The following is a 13259-nucleotide window of genomic DNA, read 5'->3' as shown; positions in this document are numbered from 1 at the left end:
TTCTCCCTTACACAACTCGCAGATTCGTCCTTCTAGAAGAAGTCCAGTCCAATTTTTTTATAGGACGTTTAGAGGGTCTTGGTGAATTTCCAAGCCTTAATTTTGTTTGGTATCTGGATTAATTTATTTAGTGGCTTGGATGCTATTTTGCCATTCAAAATGCTGGCTAAAATTGATCTTGATTGGTGCCTCGGTTGTTTCTTTGCTCATTCAGGATCATTTTCTATCATCCTGAAGAAAAGGAATTGATTTGGATTTAAAATCTTGCAGTGTTGCAACTGGACTTTCTGGTTTTTCCTTGGAGACGTTTCGCTTCTCATCAAAGAAACTTCTTCAGTTCAGAACTGAAGAAGCTTCTTGGATGAGAAGCAAAACGTCTCCAAGGAAAAACCAAAAAGTCCAGTTGCCTCTTGAAAAAGCACCTTTGGGGCAGCCATGACCTGGATGACTGAGAATCTCCATAGACATCTCTTTAGCTTAATTTTCCCCCCTCTTCTAGTTTATTTTCCCTTGTCCAGAGCAGTTAATTTGACCATAAGTAAAGATGGAAGAATTCTTTGACTCCTAGCTTCCCATGTCCTCCCATCAGATGTTCCTAAGATTTTGCTTGCCATGGGATCAGCCATTCCATTTTCTTTCTTTTGAGACCACTGAATTAAACACCGGCTCACTTTTACTGAGTACTTAAATCAGTCTCGCCAGCATCTCTCTGTGAATTTAGGTTTCCAGGAAAGAGTGATCTTTTTTCCCAGACAGACAAAGTGATGATCTGGTATAACTCTTGAATTGTAATGCTGCCTTTATGTGGGCATTTCTTTATAGGAATATGATGATGGATACGGCACTTCGTATGATGAACAGAGCTACGATTCCTATGATAACAGCTATAGCACTCCGGCACAAAGGTAAGGAAAATAATCATCTCACGCACTTAGCTGGAATCACCCTCTTTTTAACAGGGTTAGAAGTTTCAGCTGTAGGTGGCTGGGGTGAAGGATCGTTTCTTCTGTTGATGTCAGAGAGCTAATGGAGTTTTCGGGGTAGGGAAAAACAGTGACCCCTCCAAAGTAGTGGTGTCAAACTCAAGCCCCGGAGGCCAGATCCGGCTCGTGTGGTACTTAGATTTGGCCCGCGGGACCACCCTGTAAAGAGCAAAGGACCGGCCCATAGTGCCTCTACCAGCAAAAACAGAGCTCGGGAGGGCCACGGGCGGCCCTCCCGAGCTCCGTTTTCACTGGCAGAGGGTTACAGGAGGCTGTCACAGCCGAAAACCGAGCTTGGGAGCCCATTTTCACTGGCAAAATGCTCAGGCCACCACAGGCGACCCCGACATGAGTGACATCGAGCTGGTCACGCCCACCTTGCTCCCTCTCCCCCTTGTGAAACACAACCCTGATGCGGCCCTCAATGAAATCGAGTTTGAAACCCCTGCTCCAAAGCATTTGGGGAGAGTTCAGGACACCCTGCCTATCCAGAGGGCATCCTTTCCCTTTTCATCATGTCAACTTTTCAATTGTAGAAATGAAGGTTCATGTTCATGTTGGAGTAAAATAGTGGGTATGATGACTTTGTGCCCTCAGAAAGTCCAATTAAGTTGGCCTACAGTGCCTGTGGTCTTGGAAGAGGTTCTGCTCTCTTTTCCTGTAACCTGCTGGCGATAGGAGTTTTCTTGCAATAATGTCAAAATTCATGGTTGACCTCACCTCTCCGTGGTGCTAACTCACGCCATGGATGTCTTTAATTATAACTCCGCCTAACATTTCTCCTCTAATGATTAATTAATAATGATAATAATGAATTCTATATTTTAAATGTTGTCCTTGTGCCTTGTTTTTATTTTAATGTTTACCTTATTTCCCTTCTCCTTCCCTTGGTTTTATTTTGGAGTCATTTTACGGCTATTGAAAACGTCTTCGGGGGTTTTCTCCGATGAGAAATGGCATAGAAGCACTTTTACTAATAACAAAATAGTGTTATCCTTTTTCAAAATGCCCTCGACAATTAAATATTTTTTTTATTTATTGCTATCTTTGCAAACATTTTGTGCCAGGGAGTATATAGGTCTTACATGCATGCGCATTGAAGCAGTAGAACAGTATTTCAGGTGTGGTAAGCTTTTAAATGCCATTGAAGGAATTTCTTTAAAATGCTGAGCTAAAATGTAATCGTGAGGACTTAAAATGATTTAAAGGGATTATCTTACAAACTGGAAGCAAATTTCAGCAGCTACTGCCTAACCATTCTTCTCGTTCTTCCTGAAGTGAATTCAATGCATTGTCATTCACAGATATTGTAGCAGGATAGAGAGATGGCTGGCTAGATGGATTTAGTTATTTATAGGAATTACTTTTGACAACTGACTGCAGGGATATAAGATCCACTGGTGTTTGTGCTGGCAAAATTCACTCAATTCCACTGACTAGAGAGAAATACGACATGGGCAATAGTGTTCAGAGGAAACTAACATCAATTTGCACAACTTTAACTGAGACAAGTCAGTGCACAAAAAGAAAGCCACAATTAACTAGATTCCAAAAAAAATAGCGGTGTAGATGTTGAAGACTGTACAACTCTGAACTTAGTTGTTTTGGGAGAACCTGTTTAATACTCAAAACTATATATGTTGATCCCCCAAATTGAAGACATAAAACGGCTGGATATTTGTAAATGAGGGTAGCTAGGTTGCTTTAAACCAGGGCTGTCAAACTCATGGCCCGTGAGCCAGATGTGTCATGCACTGGCCACGCCCACACCCGGTTTAGCGAAAGGGGGGGAGGTTGTGATACGTCATGTGACGACGCGAGTTTGACACCCCTGCTTTAAACCATCATTTCTTGAAAGCTGCCCTTTGTAACTTGCTGAATTTTTATTCTTTAAAGTAACTGGCTGGTTGATCTTTGCACTTCCTCCACGTAATTCTTTATGTTAATCTTTGGGCTACACATGATGTTAGATAGCATTGTGGGGACTCCATTATTTATTTATTTTATTTATTTATTAAATTTATATCGCTGCCAATTCGCCCATAGCGACTCAAGGTGGCTTACAGAATATAAAAACCACATTTAAAAACAGTAAAACAAATTTAAAAAATCAAATAAATTAATGTAATAAAATCACCTCCATCTCCCACCCCAGCGACAGTCGATCACATGAGCCATTTAATGGGATCCATCCCACTCTGGGTTCCTCAGGCCCGCTAGCAGAACCAGGTCTTCCGGAAGAAAATTAGAATGGGGGCCATTCTAATCTCGGGGGTGGGGGGTGATGTTCCAGAGAGAGGGAGCCACCACGGAGAAGGCCCTTCTTCTGGGTCCCACCAGGTGTATCTCCCTCAGGGATGGGAGCCTCAGCATCCCCTGCCTCCCCGCTCTAACGTGTCGGGTAGATGTGACCGACAAGAGACAGTCCCTCAGATAACCTTAATTATAAGTCTTCTTGAACTACTATCTCACTAATCTTAGTGTCAGAGCCTTAAGAATTTGTTAATTGGACTGATCCAGAACAATTCCATTATCAAGTCCTTCTGTGAACAGAGAAACAAATGGAAAATCAGAACCGTAACAGGCGTAGCTCACAAATTCTGCTTTAAATGCATTTTGTAAACAGTCCTGGTATGTGTGGCCTGGTTTGTTTGTTGTTGTTTTTTAAACACTTGCTGTGCACAAAATTAGGCCACTGGGTTGCGAGCCTTGCGGGTTTTTTGCCGTCTCCCACACTAGTCTTTGCAGAGGCAAGAATATAGGGGCAAATGCAAACCCATTGCTGATCATTCTGTTGCTGATGTCAGCCCAGTATTTAATGTTCTCCAGCATACATAAGATTTATCACAGAGGAATTATGGAATAATGGCGGAGTATAGAAACAGAGTCCACCAGGGAAATGTACTACATCATTTGGATTTAGCGCTACCATCTGCTTAATAGCGCTCAGATCACTACCAAGATACTTATGATCAGCCATTCATGGCAGTGACAGATGCTGCAGAGAGAGTTAACATGGCAGAGAATGAAGTTTGTTACTAAAACTCAAGAAGATGTGACCAGAAAGAGAAGGGATTTTGTTTCCCAGGAAAGATGGCTTTTATCCCCATTTCTTATCCGTCTCTTATAAGATAATAAGCAAACATTATAGTTTTGGAATTATCAAGAGAGAGCCACTTCGGCATAAGGTTGAGGGAGAGAAAGATGGGAAGAAAAACAGAGAAAAAAGCAACAGGATCTCTGAGCTTTGGAGATGTTTCATTAGCTTGATTGTTTTCTTGCAGATGTTTCATTGCCCAACTAGGTAACATCATCAGGGTTAGAAGGGAATGGGGTTGCTTTCTATTTATATACAAGCAGCTTGCCCTGTCAGTGCTGGTGGGAGTGTTTGTGATTCAACAACACTTGGTTCACCAACACCATCGGGGCAAGTCGCTCGTATATAAACAGAGAGCAAACCCCACTCCCTTCTAGCACTGATGACAGTAACTGGCTAGGTAGTGAAATGTCTGCAAAAAAACAAGATGAAAGAGAACAAAGGACGCCCAGAGTTCAACTCTGAGCTACAATATTCTCTTCTTATCAATACCTCAAGGAAATTTTATGTTCCCACAGTAGCGCACTTACTAATTATGAATAGGTTTGCCACCACATCTTTGAATGAAGCTGCCGGCTAATTTAGTTTAGCTTACTTTATTGTCATTGCACTTCGTACAAATTAATTAAATGCCATCTTCAGTGTACATTATAATTCTAAAAATAAAACACAAACACACATCCTTCACATTCTATACAATTGAATTGAAAACCGATATTGCATTAATATTGCACTATACAGTAGAATTCAATGCAGTTACTGCCCTGGGATAGAAGCTGTTTTTCAGCCTATTTGTCCTTGTTTTTATTATCCTGTACCGTCTGCCAAATGGTAATAGTTCAAAGAAAGGGTGCTCAAGGATGAGATGGATCTTGAAGAATGTTTTGAACTTTCTTAAGGCAGCGGGAGCTATAAAGCTCTTCCAAAGAGGGGAGAGGGCAACCAATGATCCTCTGGGCAATGTCGTTAACCCTCTGGAGCGCTGTCCTATCTGCCACTGTGCAATTGGCAAACCATACACAGGTGCAGTAAGTTAAAATACTCTCTATGGTGCAACAGTAGAAGGTCACCAGCAGTTTTTCATTCAGTTGTTGTTTCCTGAGAAGTCTCAGGTAGTATAATCTCTATTGAGCCCTTTTGAGCAGTGCTGAAATGTAACCGCCCCAGGTCAGGTCCTCTTTTATGATAACCCCCAAAAACTTAAAACTGGCCCCTTGCTCCACTCGGTCTCCACTGATAAGCAAGGGCTGGATGTCTGATCTATTCCTTCTATAGTCCACTATAAGCTCCTTGGTCTTACTTGTGTTAAGGACCAAGTTATTGTCTCCACACCTCGAAAGCAACTGTTCCACCTCATCTTGATAGGCAGACCCATCCCTCATCCCTTCCCCCCCCCCAAGAGATAATTCGTGGAGGTTAGGGGGTCAGATCCAATGTGGTTGTGAATCAAAATTAAAAGCAAAAAGGCACCTAAAATAAGACTTTTGAACTTTACATGCAAAGAATGCCCCTTGCTTTTGGAATGTGTGACGTCATTGTTCAAATCTCCAGGGTTCCTACACATTATTTTCATCATTTGTCCTTGTTTTTCAGAGGCTTTTCTTTTTCTTTTCTTTTCTTTCTTTCTTTCTTTCTTTCTTTCTTTCTTTCTTTCTTTCTTTCTTTCTTTCTTTCTTTCTTTCTTTCTTTCTTTCTTTCTTTCTTTCTTTTTTTGCCATTTCTCTTTTACTGTTATTACAGCCTACCTCCCCCTCTTCCTCCCAAAATCGAGTGGCTTGTTATGACTTTTGTGGCCAGGAATGCCTTGACTGAAACGCTCGAATTCTGACGATATTCTCAAGCCGCAGCGGAGGACTGAATTGAACTCCTGAGTCCAATAAGAAAGGAAACAGCAACAACTAAAAAAGTGTATTGCCGAGAAATTCTTTTTGCTTAGGGAAAGCGGGAGGTTGAAAGCACCCAGGCTGTGCTTGTGTTGCTCTGCAGTTATCAATCACAGGACAAATGATGCTGCATTGTTGCGAAGGCACGCGGCAACATTCTTCTTGGATCTTTAGAGTCGATGTAATTGGATCATTGAAGTCTGAAGGCCCCGCATTGCATCTTGAAACGGTAGCATTGAGATTTCAAAAACCGTACTCAAAACAGACTTGCTAACCGTCGGGCTGCCGTTTCTCTGAATTTTATATGAATCAGCAGTACGTTGCCAGTCACACCCAAATAAATATGTTTTAAACACTCTCACGGATGCCAAGCTATTGTTGCTGGTAAAGGCAGCCTTTTCTCTCCATGAATGTATCCTGAATTTACAAGTTAGGAGTAGCCTTCCAACTCGGCAGGAAATGAAATAAAAATTTCACATCTAATTATTTGCTGCCATTTTTCAATGCAGCCTTCAGTGCTATATCAATTAAATAGTACTCAGTTTTCTCTTGTTTTTGCTAAGCGGAAGATTAAGTGCTTAAAGGTGAGGCATAGTACGTTACATTTTTCTCAGATTTGTGAGTCAAAGAGATATTTCTGATGGTCAACAGAAGGCAAAGTTGGATTGGGACATGTTAAGATGGTCCTAAACTCAAATGTCCAGATCTGTGTGTGTGTGTGTGTGTGTGTGTGTGTGTGTGTGTGTGTGTGCATATACTTGTTTTATATACATACATACGTACGAACGAACGAACAATCCTAAAAATACGAGTTCCAGGTGTAGCTATAAAAGAAGAGACAGACATTGCAATCTCCGGAACTTTAAAATAGCTTTTGTTAGCCTCTGCTAACATCATCAGCTCTGCTAACGTATGTATGTATACACAAATTTTATATGTGTGTGTGTATATATATATACATTTATATACAGCTTCACAATGCTTTATAGCCCCCTCTAAGCAATTTACAGAGTCAGCATATCAGCCCCAACAATCTGGGTCCTCATTTTACCCACAGATGGAAGGCTGAGTCAACTTTGAGCCGGTCAGGATCGAACACCTGGCAGTGAGCAGAGTTTGCGTGCAATACTGCATTCCAACCACAGTGTGCGCTGTCTCTCCCTTCCTCCCCCTCCCCCCCCCCCACAACTTGCCATACATACACACACACACATAAAGATCTGGACTTGGACGCGGCACATTTGAGTTTAGGACCATCCCAACATGTCCTAATCCAATTTTGCTTTTTGTTGACCATCAGAAATATCTCTTCAACTCACAAATCTGAGAAAGACGTTACATACTATATATGGTATTTGTTATATAATATACAGTATTTATATATAAGGCTTTATAAAACCTTAGTAAGACCACACCTAGAATACCTCATCCAGTTTTGGGCACCATATTGTAAAAAGATGTTGAGATCCAGAAAGAATGCAGAGAAGAGCAACAAAGATAATTAGAGGACTGGAGGATGAAACATATGAAGAACGGTTGCAGGAATTGGGTGTATCTAGTGAAAGGAAGGACTAGGGTAGACATGATAGCAGTTTTCCGATATTTGAGGGGCTCCTACAAAGATGAGGGAGAGAGTCAACCTATTCTCCAAAGCACCTGAGGGCAGACAAGAAACAATGGATGGAAACTAACCAAGGAGACAAGCAACCTGGAACTATGGAGAAATCTCCTGACAGTGAGAACAATTAACCAGTGGGATGACTTGCCTTCAGAAGTTGGGGGTGTTGTTGGTGTCAACTTGCAAAGCATTTTTAGTCTGCTCTCAAGTTGCCATAGGTAGAAGGGGGGGGAGAGAACTGACGGAGCAATTCAGCAGCCACATTCCATGCATACCTTCCTCAAAGGTTAGATCTCAGATTACCAGAGCCAGTTCGTGAGGCGTGGTTTCTACAGCCCGTGAAAGTGCCTCCTTGGAGAATGTGATTCATGACACAGCCTGAGAGGAGGGGGGGGTGACAGGGTCAAAGTTGAGCAGTAAATTACGTGCGGCAGAGTTGACTACACTTGGAAAGCTGCCGACATGTTTCTCCTTAGAAATAACTGGATTCCTTTTGAAACTTGGCTTGAGGCTCATGAGTTAATTAGGGCATTCGTCGGAGCCCTGACAGTTGGTTTTTAAGAAGGGATTGGACAGCCACTTACCTGGAATGGTAAGAGAATCTCCTTCTAGTTTATTTGGCCAAGTGTGGTTAGACACACAAGGAACAGGAGGAAGAGATAGTCTGTACCAGTGTTTCTCAACCTTGATACCTTTAAGGTGGGTGGATCCTGGCTGGGGAATTCTGGGAGTTGGTATGAAACGCTGGAGTGGGGAATGAATTACTACATTGAAGAACTGAAAACCAACTGCAGCTCTACACTCATTATTCTTGAAAAGAACAAAAAAAGAAAGCCTTCCATTTGAAACATTGCACTATGTAAGTGAAGCTGCTTCCAGCTGTAATATATCTGTCTCAAGGATATCCATCACGTTGAGGTCATAAAAATGTATTCCTGTCTGCCTGTGAACAGACGTGAAGACGTCTCTTAAAATCTACTGCTCGGAAATACAGGATTGCTTGACTTTCACAAGGAAAAGTAACTATAATGGAGGTAAGAGTGAGTTTTAATGAGGCATCTGCTTTCTCTCCTTTGAAAGCAGGTCTGTTCCCAATAAAAAAGTGTTGTGTTAAAAGTGAGAGGCACATTTTTTTTTTTCACTTTTCTCAGCTCCACATGGCAGATGATGTCCTGCGAACGGCGTCAAATCTGGAAGGCTTCTTCAGCATCAATTACAAATACTTTTGAATTTTTAAACAGGCAACTTTGTTTTCCTGATCACAGAAGGCTCAGGGGAAGAGTTCCAAGTTTTTGCGCGCTCTAGTTGAGAAAGCAAAAGCGGAGGGGATGTGCCTGAGATCTAATCCCCTTCTGGCACTGCAAGGTTTCTGTGTGCAAAGCAGCCAAGCCTTGTTCCCAGAAAGTTGTTCAGTTCAGACGTGGAAATTGTGTGCGCGCGCTCCGTCGAAATGGCTCCCCGGGAAAGGCATTTTAATTAGCTTTGCCTTTTGTGCGTCTTCTGCGTTAAAGCCTTTGCAGAGTGTGAACTGAGAAAGGAAATTTGCTGTTTAAAAAGTTCCAAGCAAGAAACATCTGGAAATTTCAGATACTGGTAGTACATTTTGTCTTTAAAACCATAAAAAAAATCCCATGTCTATCCAAACCACGTGTTGTCTGGGCATAATTCATTTTGAGTAAAAGTACAACAATAACCATATTTATTTATTTATTTATAAATTTGTATACCACCCTTCTCCCTGAGGACTCAGGGCGGTGAACAGCCAAGTAAAAGCATAAACTACAAACATTAAAATACAATTAAAAAGATATATATAAATTTGGCCCCATGATTAAAAACAATAACAAACAATTCGCTCCCACAGAGAGGGTCTCCTCAGGGTGCCATCAGCCAAGTTATGTCGGCTGGCGACACCCAGGGGGAGGGCCTTCTCTGTGGGAGCCCCAGCCCGGTGGAATGAACTGCCCCCGGAAATACGTAAGATCCCTGACCTCCGTGTATTTCGCTGTGCACTGAAGACCCTGTTGTTCCGGCCAGGCCGGGCTATCGACGTGATAATTTTAAATTGGGGTATTTTAAATTTCTGGGGTTTTAAATGGAGCCAAATTTATTTAATAATTTTAAATTGATGTTTGTCTTGTGTTTTTAAATAGGCTGTACACCGCCCTGAGTCCTTCGGGAGAAGGGCGGTATAGAAATAAAATTATTATTATTATTATTATTATTATTATTATTATTATTATTATTATTATTATTATTATTATTATTATTATTATTATTATTTAAAAACATCATACTAGTAATCTTAATAAATATATCAGTATTAATCATAAAAATAAAACAATTAGTTTGTCCATCTTTCAATATTTTCAATACAAATTTTTATTATCTCTTTGAATTCTTTTTAAATACTAAGTTCTGTTTTTGTTAGTTAAGCATTGGTAAGATATCTCCCATGTTAAGAAGTGTTCTGTTTCTTCCTTTTCTTTTATTTTAAGTGTCAATCTACCTCGTATCCCCCAAAATAAGACATCCCCTGATAATAAGGCCAATCGGGTTTTTGAATGCATGGCAATAAGGCCATGCGCTTATTTTGGGGTTCAAAAAAATATAAGACAGGGTCTTATTTTCGGGAAAATACGGTATCCATCTCAGCACATTCTAATATTTTTTTATTGCACTTTCATCTGTTGGGACCTCATCATTATTCCATTGTTGTTCAAACACTATTCTTGCTGCCGTTACTACATGCAGAATTAAATATGTATTCTCTTTATTATACTGTTCTGGTAGAATCCTCAGCAGAAATATTTCTGGTTTCAAATCTATGTGTTGTTTTATTTTTTTTCCTAACCAAGTATATATTTTAGTCCAATATTTTATTTTATTTTTTTTTTGCCTTTGGGCATGTCCACCACATATGATAATATGAACCTGGTGTTTGATTACACTTTCAACATTTAGCTGATAAGTTTTCAAACATCTTTGCTAACCTCGCTGGTGGTAAATGCCATCTGTAAAACATTTTGTATAGGTTTTCCTTATAGGCCGTTGACATTATTAATTTACAGCTTCTAGCTCACAATTTCTGCCAAACTGTGGCCCTTTTACAACCTGTGGACTTCAACCCCCAGAATTCCTGAGACAGCCAAGCTGGCTCAAGAATTCTGGGAGTTGAAGTCCACAGGTTATAAAAGGGCCACAGTTGCCTACCCCTGGTCTAGTACTATTGAATAACCAGAATTTTTAGCTTTGGTTATGATAAGATGTTTTAGAAACTGTGGGAAAGAAACTGATTGTTTCTTTCACTTGTTCTTCTTCCGTTTTAATACTCAATAAATGGCTGTAATTTTTTTAAATTAATTTTTCATCTGTCCGTAGTAATATCTGGTCTAGTTCCGTTGGTTCTTTATAGAAACCGTGCATTCTTGCATTTTTCACACTTAACAACTGTTGCAGCATCCCCATGCTCACGTGAGCAGAATTTGGACGCTTGGCCACTGGCATGTATTTATGATGGTCGCAGTGGCCCGGGGTCACGTGATCACCTCTTGCGACCTTCTGACAAGCAAAGTCCAATGGGGGAAGCCGGATTCGCTTAACAACCGTGTTCCTAACTTAACAACTGTAGTGGGTCACTGAAGAAGGAAAGGGGAAAAAGGTTGTAAAATGGGGTAAAAATCACTTCACAGCTGTTTTAGTTACTGTATTTTTTGGACTATAAGACACACCTGGCCATAAGACATACCTAAATTTAGAAGAGGAAATCAACAAAAAAAAGTTTTTGGGCTCCGCGGGCCCCATTTTCGAGCTTTTTCCAGCCTTTTCAGCCCATTCTCAAGGCTTTTCTCTGCCCGTTTTCTAGGCTTTTTTCAGCTCCTTTATGAGACTTTTTTCGGCCCATTTTTTCGGCCCATTTTCAAGGCTTTTTTCAGCCTGTTTTTGAGGCTTTTTTTCAGGCCGTTTTTTCCTGAAAACAATGGCCAAAAAAAGCCTTGAAAATGGGCTGAAAAAAATCTGAAAAAACGGGCCAAAAAAAGCTGGAAAAATGGGCTGTAAAAAACCTCAAAAATGGGCTGAAAAAATCTGAAAAAACGGGCCGAAAAAAGCCCTGAAAATGGGCCGAAAAAAAGGGGGGAGGTGAAGGCAAAAAAATGGCCAGTGGATGGGCGGGGCTTTGGCAATATTCGGTCTATAAGATGCACAGACATTTTCACCCCCTTTTTTTGGAGACAAAAAAGTGTGTCTTATAGTCCGAGAAATACGATAGCAACAGAAATTTGGGGCTCAATTGTGGTCTTAAATTGAGTATGCTTCCTTTTTTAAAAAGGAAGGGGGGGAAATCATCACTTTCCCATCCTAGCTGAAGGGATAGAAGGCAGTGGCGCTATTTATTAGCTAATTTATTTTTGTGGTTTTGGGGGACAGGAAAGGAATTTGTGGAGACAGGCCCGATTTAACTCTTGGTGTCCCCTGTGTACATGCAGTGTTTCAGAAGCAACATTGAGGATGACGTAAAGTCAACTTCACTCTGCTTTGTAAGGATTAACAGATTAACAAAATAATAAAGTTGGAAGGAACCTTGGAGGTCTTCTAATCCAACCTCCTGCTAGGGCAGGAAACCCTATACATTTCAGACAAATAGCTGTCCAAACTCTTCTTAAAAAGTGTCTAGAGCATTCACAACTTCTGGAGGCAAGTTGTTCCATTGATTAATTGTTCTAACTGTCAGGAAATTTCTCCTTAGTTCTAGGTTGCTTCTCTCCTTGATCAGTTTCCATCTATGGCTTCTTGTCCTGCCTTCAGGTGCTTTGGAGAATAGGTTGGCTCCCCTCTTCTTTGTGGCAGCCCCTCAAATATTGGAACACTGCTATCATGTCTCCCCTAGTCCTTCTTTTCATCAAACTAGACATACCCAATACCTGCAACCAATTTAATTCTTCGGCAGGGAACGAAAATGTTCAGGAATGGCACAACGAAAGAAGAGTGTGTAAAACAGAGTTTTTCAAGCTGGACTTCAACTCCCAGAATTCCCCATCCGGCAAATCTGCAGCAAATTGTAGAAGGTAGAAACAGTTTAGGCATGGAAGTGCCTGTCAATTAAAAATATTGAATATAGGGTATTGCATTTACTTTCTCTAGCCAAATCTGGTCACCCAGACAATGCATAATCATTTTTTGTGGTTTTAATTGCTGTGGTATTACTCTGCGATCAATTGGATTGAGATGGGCGGCTAGAGAAATTGGATAAATAAATACATTCAAGATGTGTAGAATATCTTCCAGCGTTCCAGCCAGCTCATTAACTCCACTCCCAACCTGGCCTTTTGTACAACACCCGGGGATTAAGATGATGAGTGGCCTAAAAAAATAACCATCGGTCAATAAAAATAAATATGTTTAGAGGCGCCCAGCTTGGGGTGAAAAAAAGCCAAGGGAAAATTAGTACTTTAAAAGGGATCATCGGAAGGCTTATTCTTTGTGAGCCCGAGAGTGTTTTGTAGGGTGAGGGCTGTGACATGCTATTCTCAAGAGATAAAAGACATTTTAAGATTATGCTACAGCTGGAGATTATCCTGCTTATATTTGTTTTAATTGCTTGGGAGACAACCAAGCAACCATTAGCTGTAGGGGATGAAAGCTGGCTACAAGTGCCAGCCTGGAATAAAGGATGAAAA

The 13259-nt window shown here is 40.8% G+C and overlaps 1 protein-coding gene across 2 annotated transcripts in view; it reads left to right on the top strand.

Moving 5' to 3' along the window:
- The window catches only part of KHDRBS3 (KH RNA binding domain containing, signal transduction associated 3), a 136204-nt gene that overhangs the window by 97795 nt on the left and 25150 nt on the right, over positions 1-13259 (top strand). For both annotated transcript variants that reach the window (XR_011600291.1, XM_070942007.1), the window contains exon 7: positions 823-905. Coding sequence is in view for 1 of the 2 variants with exons in the window: in XM_070942007.1 (XP_070798108.1) it covers positions 823-905 (83 nt within the window). In the remaining variant the exon portion in view is untranslated. The remainder of the gene's footprint in view (positions 1-822; positions 906-13259) is intronic.

The sequence above is a fragment of the Pituophis catenifer genome, unplaced genomic scaffold (genome assembly GCF_029215685.1).
Source record: "Pituophis catenifer annectens isolate HBS135680 unplaced genomic scaffold, rPitCat1.0.hap2 SCAF_3, whole genome shotgun sequence".
Lineage (NCBI taxonomy): Eukaryota > Metazoa > Chordata > Lepidosauria > Squamata > Colubridae > Pituophis > Pituophis catenifer.
Note: the sequence above shows the minus strand (reverse complement) of the source record. Positions and strands in the feature narration are given on the sequence as shown.